Source organism: Mugil cephalus, chromosome 12 (assembly GCF_022458985.1).
Source record: "Mugil cephalus isolate CIBA_MC_2020 chromosome 12, CIBA_Mcephalus_1.1, whole genome shotgun sequence".
Taxonomy (NCBI): domain Eukaryota; kingdom Metazoa; phylum Chordata; class Actinopteri; order Mugiliformes; family Mugilidae; genus Mugil; species Mugil cephalus.
Window position 1 is genome coordinate 1,446,587 of NC_061781.1, and position 15,914 is coordinate 1,462,500.

The following is a 15,914-nucleotide window of genomic DNA, read 5'->3' on the forward strand; positions in this document are numbered from 1 at the left end:
CCCTGTGCTTTTACTGCTTTGGCTCTTTGTATGTATGGATGTAGAGAGATCATGTCGGACACACTGTATGTATGTTTGTTTGTTTGTTTATATATATATATACGTATTTATATACGTATATACATATATACACGTATATATACATATATATGTGTATATATATATACGTACATATATATATATATATATATATATATATATAAAATGTCTTAAATATAAATTAAAATGGATGTTGATTTTTAGCAGAGCACACCTGTGAACCTGGAATGCATTGTTTGAAGGACTCTAATCAATGTTATAAATCTAACTGATTTAAACAAATATCGGTGTCCAGAGAAATCTTTTCTTTATTTGTCATGCATTTTGATAAATTATGTTGAATGAATTAGAGCAATTTTAATTAATACACAAATGAAAGCTAAAAAATGGTCCCTAGACATTAAAAACTCACAAGGTTCAGATGACAGAAGTTAAATGCTAAATAAAACCGATTATTTTTCTTTCTGAATTCATTAGAAAAAGATCTTTCCATCTTTTCAGCTTCTTTAATCACTGTCATTATCTTGAACACCACCTTTACAGATACTAAAAAAAAATAAAATTACTGAATGTATAAATTAAATCTAGTGTTGTATACAGCTTGCTTTTAAGGCCTTTTAATAAGAGTGCAGCAGTGTTTAATTAAAGCCTCTAAATAAAGTAAAGGAGAACATATATCCAGAGAAAACTTTTCTTTATTCACCATGCATTTTGATAAAAAAAATATGTCGGGCAAGTTAAAATCATTTCTATCAGAATACAAATGAAAGCTTAAAAAAAGGGTAGTTCCCTTTCTTTGTCTAAGTCTGAATTTATGTTTAAAAAAGATCCTCCCATCTCTTTAGCCTCTTTAATTATTGCTGGTATCTTGTAATCAAATGTACAAAAAAATTAAACTGAACTCAAATATTTTTTCCTAACCTTTTCTTAATTTAAAAATATAAAAAAGAAACTGAATGTAGAAACAAAATCTTTTGTTGTGTACAGTTTGCTTTTAGGTCATTTTCAATAAAAATCAAATGTCTGTGTAGCACAACTCAGGTAGGTAGCTGTGTCTAATTAGAGCCTCTAAATAACTAAAGGAGAACTGTACACCCATCTTATCCTGACCTCTAACTCTCACACTCCTCGTCCTCCGCCGCCGTGTAGATGACCTGGTTCCTGCGCTTGATTCTGGGAGTGGTGCCTCTGCTTCCAGGATCCACAGTCTCATTATTGGTTCGTTTAAGGAGTCGTGCAGATGTGACGTCCTCCTCCTCGTCCTGTTCTTCCCTCTCTGCTGTTGCTGCTGGGGTGGAGTGTGCTGGGGGCGGCAGGTTCATTGAGAAGGGCCGATCGGTTTTGGGTTCAGGTAGAACCATGCGGCTGGGTGTATGAATTTCACCAGCTGGAGCTTCTTTTGGCTCTGACTCCTCTTCCTCCCACTCGTCCTCTATAGTGATCTCATCGGGGTTGAAAGAACCTGACAACCCCGAGGTATCTGTTGGATACTCGCTGGGCTCATCTGCACTTCCCACACTGTCATCGTCCTCCACGTCGCCTACTGTGCTGCCTCCAACTCTGCCCAGCTCACCACTTACCTGGACAGCATAGATGTCCGTGAGGCCTAGCTTAGCACAAAGCTCCGTTGTCTGGGGGTTGGTGCTGCAGCTCGGGGCCGTGTAAGGTTGCGGCCTGTTGGGGTCATAGGATGGCACGGTCCGGCTGAAGTTGTCTGGAATGGCAAGTTCCCCACTGAGATCCTCCACCACCCCCATCATGGCCGCTTCTGATGCCCTGAAGTCCCACCTGACGGGGAGACCATCCTCAGTGAACCAAAACTAAAAGCAACTTCTTACCCTCCCAGCTAACAGTAGCTCCTCCTAGCTTCCTAGCCTCACAGTTCTCTGTGTAACGATGCTACTGGATACCAACTCAATCTGTCTTTCTGTCATGTTGTAATATATGCTTTACCGTTCATGCAAGCCGTTATTCTCTGGGGGGTTCCAGGGGTGAGGGGTGGTCCTCTGTAGACTGTTGGTGGCTTTCAGAATAGCAAGCCACTCTGGATCATATTCCAGACCCTCAGAGGATCTTTCTGAAATATCCACAATCTGAAACACAAGAGGATTTGTTTATCACTGCTAAGAACCATAAACATGTACAGCTAAATCTAGATCATCAACCTTCTTCTCACCTGTAAGAATTCCCTGTAGGGCAAACATTTATCCAGAGAGAGGAATTTGGTCACACGTGGAGCAGCATTAGCTTTAGGCTAAAGACAAGAGAGATCCTCCGAGTTAGTGAAACCAAACATTTAAAAGTATCAGACGCAAATATACCGACATTAAAGCCGTCACACTCACCGGATGCTGCATAATGGCAGCAAACTTGACGTGGAGGTGAGCAGAGAACCAGTAGCTGGGCTGGAGGTGAGCTAGGAGCTCCTCGGCTGCAGGACTTCCCAGAGTATTCGACTCCACCTCCTGACGCAGAAACTTTTTCTTCCGCAACAGTTCTCCCGTGCTGCCGTAGTAGTAGATTCCACGAGGCCAGTCATGGCTCATGAAAATGTCTATGGGCATCTGGATCTGAGTGGAAATCATCATTAATGACTCAACACACAATGCAGTATTTAGATAAATATTTTAAAATTAACAAAATAATCGATCAGATTTACCTGTTTCAGTTTGAAAACCTCAATGTTTCTGATGTGGTACACACTGCGAAGTGTTTCAGGATTGTATGGAGGGAATTCATGGTGACCTTTAAAGAGAAATACATATGTTATATATGTTGCAAAGTGTGTATAACTTTTAGGACAGTTTAAAAAAAAATCTTACCCTTTCTGTAGTCATGGGATTTAAAGATTCCAGATAAGCCACCAATTCTGATCCCTTTGTAGCGAATTACACCAGCATAACCTAAAAACATAAAGTTCTGTCAAGCCTGAGTATCAGAGGCCCTGTTCAGACCTGCATTAATATCCATCTATTTATTACAAGCTAGTTCTTACCCAGATAATAAATGTTGGGTGCCACCCAGCCTCCGTAAGGCAGCTCCTGAAGGTAGTTGGAAGCCTCATGGTTCCCTCCAATGAAGATGGTTAAGACTGGAGCCTTCTTCTCTCCAGAATAGTATCTGCAACAAAGCTACAATGTTTGAAATGCCCTGGCACTTGTGTATTGCAATATTTAAAACTATGAAAATCCCAAAGGACTGACTTGTAAAACGTTTGCATCGTTCTGTATTTGGCAGGCACGGCCATGCACTTCATGTCCCCTTCATTTCGCACTGCCTGGAAGTCTCCGCAGCACAGCAGCAAGTCAACTTTCACCCCTTCCTTCTTCTCCAAATACTCAATTGTCTCATAGATCTTGTCCAGCTCGCCATGGCAGCAGCCTTCGACCGCAATCTTCATTCTGCATCAACAGGTGTGCTGCAAATTTCCCGGAGAAATTCACATTGACTGTGAGGACATCAGTGTCCAGGCACACACACAAGATGGATTAGTGATCTGTAGAAGCATAAAACTAAGTTCAAAGCATTAAACATTAACTATTAACTCTTTAAGACAAAAGAGCAATGAACCCACTTTTGTTTAGTAGTGGCTGATAAGTGTGAAATAATAACCACATATACTGCAAAATAAACCAAATTTTCCTTATTTATTTCTAAAAATATGACTGATTGATCCACTTAAGTATTAAATATTATTGTAAACTTAATACTTTACTTTTGCATAAACAAATTTTTTAAGACACAAACATAAAACTCAGTAAAACAGTATCTACTTGAGGGGTCTAGTTTAATGTTTTCAGTCTAACTTCAGTCACTGAACAGAAGCTAATCTGGGCACTGAAGATATCAAACATATAACGTGCAGGCCAAAGTTGGACGAAATATGTCCTTTCTGGCTTCATCTCTACTCTAAAAATGATAAAAATATCCAGTCTCACGTTCTGTTCACAAATGAAATGCTAAAATCAGCAATAAATATGTTACGGCTAGCTAGCTATGCTACGTCTTTAATCTACCCGTTAACTGCCACATAGTGTTGAAACGACACCATAGCAAACAATCGAAGGGAATTTCTAAAAAAACAACTACTCACGGGAGTGAACGTATAACTAAAGAGTCTATGTGTCTCAGGTTGGGATCCATAAAGTCACAAACTTCTTCTAAAAATCATGTTTCTGTTACAGGTTCGTGGTACAAACCGACAGAACGAATTTTCCCACCTCGCGTCTACCTTAACACGCAAGCGCAGTACAACTCCAGCATGGCATTTTTGATCGTTGGCAGTAGATTCCACTATAAACACTATATATGAAAATGATTGATTAACTTTTGGTTTAAGCGCTATTTACTATTAATTAGAAACTAGCGAGGCTATTACTAAATCTTTATTTTTTTAATTTAATTAATAATTCGTTCGAGTCCAGTTTATTGTGTCGAATCTGTCGCAGACTATCTACGTCACATTTATAAACAACATTTACTTAAATGACAAATCTGTCTGACAGCTCGCCAAGTTAGCGGTGTTGTTTTCTGCTGTGTACCTGCTGCTGGAGATTGCAGCCGAGCTCAGAGAGAATTATACTCATTTGTTTTTATAATAAGGTTAGCGGGGAGTTGTGTGACTGGGTCGCAGTTACTTTTAAAGGCCGCTCACAGCTGCTCTGGGGGGCGGAGTGTTTGGAAAGTGCTGCGCCGATTGGGGCGCTCGACCGGGGAAAGAGAGATGGCGTGCTTGTTGGAGGCCCCTCTCCGCATCAGCGTGCTATCTGTGAGTGTCCCTCTCATTGATTCAAGTGGCGCTGCCACTTTTACAGAATGCTAACCCCAGCAGTGTGTGTCTTGTATCATTTGGTCAGTCATGTGAAGCTAGGAGCTGTCAAAGTATAAGGGCTCCGATCTTCTGTTAGCCTGGAAGCTAACTTGAAGGCTTTTCAACATGTAGCCGTGTAGCGAGCCGCCTACGTAGCTGTTGGTGAGATCGATTTATATGCTAGCATCGTCCGGGCGGGCGGGAACAGGTTGAACATTTTATACACGAACGCGCAATACATGCCCGATCGCCCTGTCAGTGTGAGAAGGAAACCAAATCAAACTAACAAAGTAACTGTCAGTGTCACTCGGATTGAAGTAGCAGCTAACTGCTAAGGGTGACAGCGTCGCCGCCACTTTTGTAAAAAGCGATTAATATGCACAGTACAGAGCAGGAAGTGACTCTTTTAATAGAATGTGCTTTAAACTGTTACAGTTTGTCACTAGCGATTACGCTCCACGGAATGTTAGCTAACCACTAGCACACGGCTAAGTTAGCCAAGCTAACTTGGTTAATTCACCGGTTTCCAACATTTTGAGGAGTTTCCAACATTTTGAGGATTGATTAACATTACCTGTTCGTGTCTACAAATTAGTAAGTTGTCGGGTTTATTGTAGCAGGCGAAAATGTCTGGCATGTGTAACTTAAGCTAAAGTTAGCGTACCATTAGTTCTGCAAACAGGTTAGCAAGAGTGAAACGCCCCCAACATTAGGAACAGACAGAAATTTGACTTTGAGTTTTGTGATATTATATTCCATTAAGCCATGTTTATATTTTAAAAGATAAATAGAAAAGGTCAAATTTGTTTTTCCAAATACTGAATTTATATGCTTCCTAAATGAATGTGTGAAATCATATTAATGCAGGTGCAGTGATCTGAGCACCTTGGCAGCTCTATGTTGGCAGCAGAGGTCAGTAGTATTAGTGTGTAGTCAGCTGGCGGACCTTTACCCCTCTGGGGTCGCGTGGAAAGTTCTGGTCAAAGCTGCAGCGGTATAAACACAGTTTTCTGTTGTCATACGCAAGTTCTGGGAGCAGCATAAACACAAATTATAAAGAATTTAAAGAGTCCTGCCATGGAGGACGCTGCTGTATGTTTTGACTGTGCATGAGTGTCCGTCAATATCTGCAAGCAATGGTGTTTTATGCTATATGCTAATATTTAGATTGTTTAATGTAGTTTTTTCCAGAGGAAAAATACAAACAAAAAGAATTAAGCACATACACTGGTTCTCTCAGCTTTGTGTGATGAAATCTTACATGTATATTTAGCATAGTGACTCAAATGTGAAAGTGTGTTTAATTTGTCCTTACAGGAAGTTACTGCAACCAGTCGCCATTATGTTGATAGACTGTTCGACCCCGACCCACAGAAAGTGCTGCAGGGAGTCATGTAAGTCCAACAGTGTTTGAATGCATTCTAACAGTCCTGCTCTAAATCGAGTCTTCATGAAGGTTCTGGTGTTCAGAATTAGTCTTAAATACCTGAGAGAGATGTTGATACAATTGTATTTTCGTTTTGGGGACTGTCATCATGACTTAGGACGATGACACATATTTCAAAACAAGCTCTAATGTCTATCTCACTCATTGAGAGCCCAGAAAAATCTCTCGTGATAAAAGTTAATAAAGACACTGGTCATTATTGAGGAAATGCATTTTAAGTTTACACGACCATGCCAGTTTATTAGATACACTAGTCAGTGCATTCTTGTATAACCGTCCTGCACTAAATCATTTCTTCATGAAAGTTCTGATATTCAGCATTAGTTTAAATTAGTTTCAACCATCAAAACTAGTCTTCATCAGTGACATTTAAAAATTATATGTCAAGATCACTGTTAATTTGTCAACACAGTTGTCTGTGAACATCAAGAGGATGATTTCCAGGAAATCTCATAATTAATCCTGGAACGTGTTCAGCCTTAATTCTAATATAACAATTGTGTTCTAAATGTTATTCAGCATTGGCTTCAAATAAGTGTGAGAGCTGTTGATTCATCTGTGTTTTCATGGTGGAAGCTGTGGTTTGTAAAACTGACACGTGTTCCTAATATTTTGACCTTTCAGTTAGTCAGAGGCCTAGGCTAAATATCAGAAACAAATGTGCAGCGCAATGTCAGTGCAAAGATAAATAAATAATAACTCGCTGTCTCATTGTCTTAAACGTTTGTGAGAGAGAGACTTCACAGCTTTTTCCAAAATATGCATAATTTCTCCAAGTCAATCCAGTTTAACAGCACCACCAACGACATCCTCCAAAATGACCATCAGGTTGAATTACCACCTTTGCAAGACTGTTAAATTAGAATGTATTTTTCTACATGAACGGTATTGTTAGCTGACCTTTGTTGTGTTTATTTGCTTTCATCTCTCTGTGCCTTTTAAAATGCATTTGACTCTGACTGTTACATCGTTATTTTTAACCTATGAGGAGACCTGCTCTGGTTACGACTCGTGCCGCTCTGCTAGCCTAGCACCTGACTGAACTGCCCCCCTGTACTTTTCCACGAGCTTCGCTTAGCTGCTATTCAATATCATATGGGCCACTCGCTGAAGCAGAAACTATGCAGCATTGGCGGGACTGTAAATTAACAGACTGTTTCCATGTGGTTTATCTGCTTCTTGTAAACATTGTCTGGAAGCTGTCAGCCCTCTGTAATTTATCAGCTGTTCAACCGCATGGCCTCACAGGTCTCTTATATCAAGAAGAGACGCCTCTGTGTGAAATGCGGTTCATGCGATTCATGTCATGTCTTAATCTCACCTTATGCCTGTGCACTTGTCTTGCTAATGAGACTTTGCTAACTGACTGTCTGTATGTTTATGTCCATATGTCTGTCTCTGCAGTGACATGAAGAACGCTGTCATAGGAAACAACAAGCAGAAAGCCAACCTGATTGTCCTCGGAGCTGTACCAAGGTATGTCTCTGCTCACCTATCCCTTAGCTGGTGTTTGACCTCTAATACCCCTTTCAAATACTAGGTTGACACAGGAATTTCAGACCCGCTTTCGACCCGTCTTTGGTGTGCTTTCACATTGCCAGCAGTCCTGGGTCTGACCTCCCGCTGTGAGAGCTGATTTTTTATCCTTCTCATACGTCATCGTGTCGACAATGTCATCACTTAAGTGCGCTGAATCTCCACGGATGCAGAGCAACTCACGGATCTCACAGTCTCACCAGGGCGCTGTGCTGAGTTGGGCTTATTCACCGATGTGCTTCCATTAACGATCATGTAACAACACATTTGATTTGTTTGATTTAAAAAAAAAAATGGAAATCTCTGGCCTAAAGAGATCGATCTCTTATGGGAGTAGACCAAAACTTTGCTCTGTTTTTGAGGTGCTTGCAGTCCTGGAGCTTCTGCAATGACATAGTCTAACAAACTCAAAATGTGACAGGCAGGTACATCAACATCATGGTGTAAATTAGCGGGTCGATGCGGCATTCCTGTTCACATCGAAGCCGAGCTGACAAAATCCTGATTGCTTTATCCTCATGAAAGGGGCTTAATAATTTTTTTTCTTTCTCACCGAGGTGTAGAATATTGCACCCAGTCTGTTTGATTGCATTAGAGCCAACTGTTGCATCACCGTACCACAACCCCGGTTGTTTCAGCAAATCACCTATATATATGTTTTATTTCACATACACACCAATCAGACATAACATAATGACCACCTACAGGTTAGAAAGTCTAGATGACTAAATCTCTCCAGAACTGCAGCTCTTGTGGGCTGTTCCTGTTGCAGTGGTCAGTACCAGTCAGCAGTGGTCCAAGGAGGTAGAGGAACCAGGAAGAAGAGGAAGAAAAGAGGAGAAGCAGGAGGAAGAAGAAGAGCAGGAGGCAGAAAAGGACAAAAAAAGGAGGAGGAGGTCAACAGTGTTCCGAGGAATGAGAAGAACCAGAAATAGGGTCATGGGGCAAGGATCATTGAAGAGGTGGAGAAAGATGATGAAGAAGAAGAAGAAGAGAAGGAGTCTAGAGACAAATACTTTATACCTAATTAAATACAATGAAATCCAGTGAACCCGCTTTACTTCCATTTACTCTTTGATGTAGAACATTTAATCAGACAGCGGTTGCTGATGAAGTGGATGCTGAACTGACTCTGGTTCCAGGTTGCTGTACCTCCTCCAGCAGAGCTCGTCCAGCCTGGAGCTGAGGACAGAGTGTGCTGTGGTGCTGGGCAGCCTCGCCATGGGAACCGAGAACAACATCAAGTCTCTGGTGGACTGTCACATCATCCCTGCCCTCCTCCAAGGTCGGGACGTACAAACAAACCAATGTAGGTCGTATACAAATACTGGAGACATGTTGAGTTAACGACTCACCTGTGTTCTGTGTTTGCAGGTCTCTTGTCTCCAGATTTGATCTTCATTGAAGCCTGTCTTCGGTGTCTCCGAACGGTCTTCATCAGTCCAGTCACACCTGTGCAGCTGCTCTATACAGTAAGTGGTTTTTAACATCCTGTTCCTCCTTTATTTCTTTATTTCTGATCCTCATTAGTCACAGCCTCAGCAGTAACTGTTCTTCCCGGGGAAGCTCCTCTATACAAGAAAACCACACAAGTTTGAACAGAATGTCTCTCTCCTGTCTTTCCTCTCTTCTTGTATTTGTCTTGTTTATTTTTCTCTTTGTCTTTTCTCCTCTCTTGTGTCATTCTTTTCAACTATTTTCATCTGGTCTCTTCTCTTTTTCACATTGTCTCTTGTATAATGTAATATTATCATTATTATTTGTTGTCTGTTTCAGGACCCCACTGTGATTCCTCATCTAATGTCTCTACTGAGCAACTCTCAGAGAACCCAGGAGTACATCACTCAGATCTTCTCCCACTGTTGTAAGGTATTTGCTGGTATTTACTGGTATTTGACAGTGGTATTTGCTGGTGGTATTTGTCTGTATTCTTGTTGGTATTAGTTGGTAGTTATTGGTAATATTTGCTGGTATTTGTTAGTTGTTGGTAGTTGAAAGTATTTCTTGGTATTTGTTGTTATTTGCAGGTAATTGTTGGTAATATTTCCTACTATTAATTGGTAATATTTGTTCGTAGTTTGTAAGTGGTTGTTGGTATTTGTCTGTATTTATTGGTATTTGTCAGTATTTCCTAGTATTAGTAGGTTATACTGTATATCTTTTTTTAGTAATTCCTAGTATTAGTTGGCATTATTTGTCGGGTTACTCCTTCACACTCTCATCCGTATACAGATATTCCTGGCTGACTATATTTCTTGCTGACTGAATGTTTTTGTTCTCCAGACTCCAGACCACCAGATGGTTCTTTTTAACCACGGTGCCATCCAGAACATAGCTCCTCTGCTCATCTCATCCTCCTATAAGGTATGGTAAGGTCACATTCAACCAGGCAGTAGATGTGACTGTCAGTAACCTCTTAATGTTGTCTCCAGGTCCGGATGCAGGCACTAAAGTGTTTCTCTGTCCTGGCCTACGAGAACACTCAGGTCTCCACGACACTGGTGAATGGTGAGCGCATCTTCTTGTCCTCTCGTTCCTTGTCCCCTTTCATCTGTTGTCTCATCTCTGTTCTTGCTTGTTTGTCTTCTCATCTAGTTTTTTCTTTTACTCTCCTTTTTTTTGCATCCCAATATGTCTGTTTTCTTCGAGTCTGTCTCCACTATGACTTTTCTTGTTTCTCTTCTCAGCTCTGCTTTTTTTGTCTCCTTTGTTCTTGTCTTTTTACTCACCTTTTTTCTTGTCTTGTATCATCTAATTTCTTTTCTTGTCTACCTTTTTGTGTTACTATTTTTCTGTTGTCTTCTAATCTCATCTCTTTTCATCTCATTTCTTGTCTCATCTCTTTTGTCTCTTCTCGTTTATTTTGTCTCTTCTCTTTCTTGGGTTTCATCTACATTCTTTACATCTCATCTTTTTCGCTCTCGATTGTCTCCCTTTATTTTTGTGTCTCCTCATCTTTCATCTCATCTCTTTCTTCTCATCTTGTGTTGTCCCATCTCGTCTCTCTGCATGTCTCGTCTCATGTTTTCCTCTGTTTTGTCCTCAGTGCTGGTGGACGGCGAGCTGCTCTCTCAGGTTTTTGTCAAAATGATGCAAAGGGATCAACCCATTGAAATGCAGCTAACAGCAGCCAAATGGTGAGAGACACAGTCAGCCTTAATTTATTATTGTGACCTAATTAATAATGTCCGTCCTCCTTCTGTAACTATGCCCTCTTGTCCTTGTGTCCCAGTCTAACCTACATGTGTCGAGCAGGTGCCATCAGAACAGACGACAGCTGCATAGTTCTCAAGGTCAGCCATGGCTATTGTTATTACAGTATTCTATGAGTGACTCTTCTTGCTTTTAACACAACTTCCTGTTGGTCCAGACGCTGCCGTGCCTCGTGAGGATGTGCAGTAAAGAGCATCTCCTGGAGGAAAGAGTAGAGGGTGCTGAGACGCTGGCCTATCTGATGGAGCCTGACGTGGAGCTGCAGAGGATCGCCAGCACCACTGACCACCTGGTGGCCATGCTGGCCGACTACTTCAAATACCCCAGCTCCGTGTCAGCCATCACAGACATCAAGAGGGTGGGTCAGTGGGCCTGAGCTGGTCAAAAAAGAAATTGACAATATAGCCTGATGAATGATTGTGATCAGAGAGGAAGTCTTACCATGGAAACGAGACAAAATGGTCACACACGTGTTACATCAGAACATCAATCACTGTAGGGGAGCAACACAAATACTGAAAATAGAACAGGAGGAGGAGGGGACGATGAAGGAGGATTTAATGATCGAGATGAAAGAGGAGATGGAAAAAAAGGGGGAACGAAGAAGAAGGACAACAAAAAGAACAGGTAGAAGAACGATAACAAGATGGCGGAGGAGGAGAAAAACGAAAATATAAAGATGAAGAAGGACTAGAAGAAGAAAAGGGGAGGAGAAGAAAGAGGAAGGAGAAGAATCAAGATGAGAGATGGTTGAAAAGGAGGAGTAGAAGTCTTTTTTACCAACAAATGAACAGAATTGATTCAGTTGAAGAATATGATCAAGATATTTTCAACTTGAAGGGATTCAAGGTCATAGACAGAAGAAGAAGAAGGTAAAGAGGAGGAGGGAAAAAACAAGAATCATGAAGGTAGGAGAAGAATGGAAGAAGTAGTGTCTCCTCCATCTTTATCTCCAGTCCTGAACTAATGGTGTCAAAGAAGATTGGCGAGATGACTATGGATTCCAGCTTAGTTCATCTTTTCAAACACTTGTGTCAACAACTGATTCTTTTTCTACCTCCATGTTTCTGTTCCTCCTGGAAACTCCTCATCTGATGTTTACCCCACATGGAGCCAAACGTGGTCAGAGAGAATGGATTTATTCCAACCAGAGAGAAAGCAGCACATCAAGAGTTTACATAGTTATTAGGAGATCAGATTTACATGTACAAGGTTTACGTCACCACCTCTACATCCATTCTAATGGAGGTAGGTGGTTTGATGAGGCTGTTATTGTGATCAACAGAGGAGTACTGGAGTCCACATTAAATGCGGCATCACTGAGAATCTCAAAGGATCACTGCATTATGGTGCATAATTCTCAAGTAATTTAAGAGAGAGTCCGATTGATATTTACAGTCCTGGTCACCACTATTGGCACCTTTTCATGTTTTGCATAACCTGTTTCAGAAATAAATGGAAATGTATCAAATTCATATGATCAGTATGTTTAAACTGGATCTTCATCCAGTTAAAACATTTAATTTTACCAAAAATATTATTTTGCCACTTGTAATTTCCAATAGGAAATAAAAAACCATTACACTGACCGTGATAACAGCAAAAACTTAATATTTGGTTTCACACCCTTTAGCAGCAATGACTCCCTCTCAATGTTTCTTGTAGCCATCTATAAGCTCAAGCTCTTGATTTCAGGATTTCAGCTCTTGCCATATGTTTTCAATGGGATTTAGATCAGGACTCATTGCTGGCCAGTTTAAAACAGTCCGTTTCTTCATCTTCAACCATTCCTGTGTGCTTTTTGGTGTGTGCTTTGGGTCTTTATCTTGCTGGAGAACCCATGATCTTTGACGCAAACCTAGTGTTCTTAATTCTTGCTAAAATTCCTTTTCAAGATTCCTGTGATACAAGGCCTCTAGTACGAGATGCAGCAAAGCCGCCCTGCAACATTATCCTCCACCATGCTTAACTGTTGGTAGGATGTTTGTTTCTAATGTGCTTTATTGCACCATCTGTAAACAAATTGTTGGTGTGCATTGCCAAAAAGCTCCTGTTTTTGTTTTGCCAGTCCACAAAACATTTTCCCAGAAGGATTGTGGTTTGTCTGGGTACTCTTTGGCAAAGATCAGTCATTCCTTTTTATGCCTTTTCTTCAGCAATGGGGTCTTCCTTGACCTTCGCCCATGAAGCCCTGCTTGGATTAGTGTGCTGCATATGGTACGTGTTGAAACCATTACTCCAGATTATTCGAGGCCAGCTTTCAGGCCTTTGGACCTGGTGTTTTTGCCACGCTTGGCACCAACCTTCGAAGACTTGTGTCATCAATTTTCCTCTTCCCCCCCACATCCAGGCAGGTTCTTGACAGTTCTATGCTTAGCAAACCTCTTAATAACATTGGTATCCCTGTGGAAACAGGGATACCAAGGTCTTTGGAGTTGTCCTTATACCTTTTAGAAGTCTTGTGTAGTGCTGCTAATAGTGCTGCTTCTGATGTCCTCAGATATCTCCCTTGTCTTCACCATTGTGACAAAGGACCAAGGAATAATGAGGCTTTTTAAAACATTAAAGTCATCATTCATTGGCCAATTTATGTCATGTGGGCACTGACAGTTTATCATCAGGCGATTCTAATTTCTGAGTTAAAATGGGGGTTTTCCCCACACTGATTTAAAGGCGCGATCGTCACTGTCTTTCATTTAATCATTTTTCCCCTCTCCTATTGCTTTTTTAAAACTGTTTTATTTTTCATTTGCTGTTCAGTGTCAAACATGAGTTTTCTATAGACCAAAGCTTTTCAATAGATTCACTTTTTCAGGAGATATTCTACATTATGCATTTAAATTTCCAATAATGGTGACCAGAACTGCATACCCTGTGAAGATGCTGAATCATATTCATTCCATATAAAACTCATTCTTCATGTTCCTGTTGTTTGCAGTTGGATCATGACCTGAAACACGCACACGAGTTAAGACAAGCAGCCTTCAAACTTTACGCCTCGCTAGGCTCCAACGATGAGGACATCCGCAAAAAGGTTTCCTGTCGTGTAGCTTTCATCCGCACATATTAAATTGTGAGCGTAAGTGTTATATAACCCATTTCCTCGTTCTACTTCTATTTTTTTCTCCCTCAGATCACAGAGACAGAGAACATGATGGATAGGATAGTCAGCGGCCTATCAGAATCAAGCATAAAAGTTCGTTTGGCGGCCGTAAGGTACGACACCTTTAGTCCTTTAATGTCATTCACTCTAAATCTGTTTAAATTACTCAATTAAATTGTTATTTAAGATGATATATTACACACTTTAGGACCACTCTGTGTTTCTACTCATACTTCATAAAGTCTCCTGCTTAACTGTGTCTAATCATATTTTTTTTTTTGTCCAGGTGTCTTCATAGTCTTTCACGATCTGTGCAGCAGCTGAGGACAAGCTTTCATGATCACGCTGTTTGGAAACCTCTTATGAAGGTCGTGGACTTTTATGTTAACTAGCTCTTTTACCTTGAACCCATCTGCTTGAGGCCAGGTAGAGAAGAGTGTTCTGCTTGAGGCTGGTGCATTAGAGTAGAGCATTCTGCTTGAGAAGAGTTTTCTGTTTGAGTCCAGTGGAGCAGAATATTCTTTGAGGCTGGCTGGGTATTCATCATTAAAAATGTTAAGAGTTACTATTGGCTGGGAGGTTAGGAGCCTAGGAAGACTTGAGGCAAATGAGGATCACAGACACAATGAAATGACCAGCCTTCAGCTCAGTGTGTCATAGCCTTTAGTGAGTGCATACAGTCATCACAAGCCTCTAAAGCACTATAGATAAATGTTTTTATTTAGTTTTTTGTTTGTTTTTGTATATAGCTGTTGCAGAACGCTCCAGACGAAGTCCTGGTTATGGCTTCATCCACACTATGCAATCTACTGTTGGAGTTCTCACCCAGCAAAGAGGTACATTCTTGAATACACTGTCACATGAAGAGAAGAGGCTGAATTCCATTAAGGCAGCTTGAAGTTTCCCTTGTCTTCCCCTTGATAATTTACAGATCTTCAGCTCGCTTCTCAGTAACTTCATTATTAAGATTCAACCACTGCTCTCAAAATGTATCATGATTCTTAGTGTCAGCTGTCTGTTATATAAAGCCACTGTACACAGCAAAGAGACAGATAAACTGGTCATCATAGTGGAGCATTTATCAGCTTTTTAAAGCCACATATAAACCCAGCAGAGTAGAGATGAGTTTTCTGGTCTAACCATTTGGTTTATTACAAGGCTGGGATTCTGATAAGGACTGAGGTGCTAGTATTAATCAGGACACAAGCATATGTTGAATATAAATGGGTTAATTGTTGATGTTATTGTGACATTGAGCTGGATATGTGTCTGCAGCCCATCCTGGAGTCAGGAGTGATTGAATTACTATGCAGTCTGACTCAGAGTGACAGTCCTGCACTGAGGGTCAATGGGATCTGGGCCCTGATGGTAAGAAGACATTTTATTTCTTGACATGCATTACATTTGAAGGTTTTGTCTGATCACTAAAATCCAGACTTAATCATTTGATTTGAATGCCTCTAGATGTTTACCTTCTTTTCCTTGTTCTCTCTCATTCAGTGTGATTTCTATATAAAGCTGTGACTCATTCTTCTAGGTATAACGCTTGAGTCTAACCTCCTTGTGTATGTTTGTTTTCAGAACATGGCGTTCCAGGCAGATCAGAAGGTGAAGGTGGAGATAGTTCGGTGTTTGGGCACAGAGCAGTTGTTCCGCCTGCTGTCCGACCCTGACGCCAACGTCTTGATGAAGACGCTCGGTTTGCTGCGTAATCTGCTGTCGACTCGCCCGGTGAGAGAGACGCAAACACAGCCATCAAAACAAAT

At 40.8% G+C, this 15,914-nt stretch overlaps 2 protein-coding genes across 6 annotated transcripts in view; one reads left to right on the plus strand and one right to left on the minus strand.

Annotated features, from left to right (window-relative positions):
- Window positions 1-172: 172 nt before the first annotated feature.
- On the minus strand, window positions 173-4,275 carry dbr1 (debranching RNA lariats 1). Of its 3 annotated transcripts, none has more exons than XM_047600765.1 (9): window positions 4,133-4,275; window positions 3,243-3,457; window positions 3,035-3,159; window positions 2,862-2,942; window positions 2,699-2,784; window positions 2,385-2,609; window positions 2,216-2,293; window positions 1,993-2,132; window positions 173-1,827 (listed from the first exon to the last, which is right to left on the minus strand). In XM_047600765.1, the coding sequence occupies exons 2-9, from the start codon at window positions 3,437-3,439 to the stop codon at window positions 1,152-1,154; spliced, it is 1,608 nt and encodes a 535-aa protein (XP_047456721.1). In that variant the 5' UTR covers window positions 3,440-3,457; window positions 4,133-4,275; the 3' UTR covers window positions 173-1,151. The 3 variants fall into 3 exon arrangements, with proteins under 3 accessions (XP_047456721.1, XP_047456720.1, XP_047456719.1); XM_047600764.1 differs by having other exon boundaries at window positions 3,243-3,487; XM_047600763.1 differs by having other exon boundaries at window positions 3,243-3,535.
- Window positions 4,276-4,537: 262 nt separating this feature from the next.
- Window positions 4,538-15,914, plus strand: part of armc8 (armadillo repeat containing 8) — an 18,024-nt gene continuing 6,647 nt past the window's right edge. The window contains exons 1-17 of one of the 3 annotated variants that reach the window (XM_047600729.1): window positions 4,538-4,807; window positions 6,167-6,243; window positions 7,701-7,772; window positions 8,975-9,117; window positions 9,207-9,304; window positions 9,609-9,701; window positions 10,116-10,196; window positions 10,265-10,340; window positions 10,879-10,969; window positions 11,065-11,125; window positions 11,203-11,403; window positions 13,984-14,079; window positions 14,179-14,261; window positions 14,435-14,516; window positions 14,898-14,984; window positions 15,424-15,516; window positions 15,730-15,879. In XM_047600729.1, the coding sequence (XP_047456685.1) occupies window positions 4,763-4,807; window positions 6,167-6,243; window positions 7,701-7,772; window positions 8,975-9,117; window positions 9,207-9,304; window positions 9,609-9,701; window positions 10,116-10,196; window positions 10,265-10,340; window positions 10,879-10,969; window positions 11,065-11,125; window positions 11,203-11,403; window positions 13,984-14,079; window positions 14,179-14,261; window positions 14,435-14,516; window positions 14,898-14,984; window positions 15,424-15,516; window positions 15,730-15,879 (1,629 nt within the window). In that variant the 5' untranslated portion in view covers window positions 4,538-4,762. Of the gene's footprint in view, window positions 4,808-5,162; window positions 5,444-5,881; window positions 5,942-6,166; window positions 6,244-7,700; window positions 7,773-8,974; window positions 9,118-9,206; window positions 9,305-9,608; window positions 9,702-10,115; window positions 10,197-10,264; window positions 10,341-10,878; window positions 10,970-11,064; window positions 11,126-11,202; window positions 11,404-13,983; window positions 14,080-14,178; window positions 14,262-14,434; window positions 14,517-14,897; window positions 14,985-15,423; window positions 15,517-15,729; window positions 15,880-15,914 lie in introns of those variants that run through there. The other 2 variants (XM_047600731.1, XM_047600730.1) reach the window with 2 other exon arrangements.

Bases quoted from the DNA above. Each gene is read 5' to 3' on its own strand.
- dbr1 (XM_047600765.1), bottom strand. From the start codon at position 3,439: ATGAAGATTGCGGTCGAAGGCTGCTGCCATGGCGAGCTGGACAAGATC. The intron at 3,160-3,242 runs GTCAGTCCTTTG...GCTTTGTTGCAG, and splicing joins ACGATGCAAACGTTTTACAA to ATACTATTCTGGAGAGAAGA. The intron at 2,943-3,034 runs GTAAGAACTAGC...TTATGTTTTTAG, and splicing joins ACCCAACATTTATTATCTGG to GTTATGCTGGTGTAATTCGC.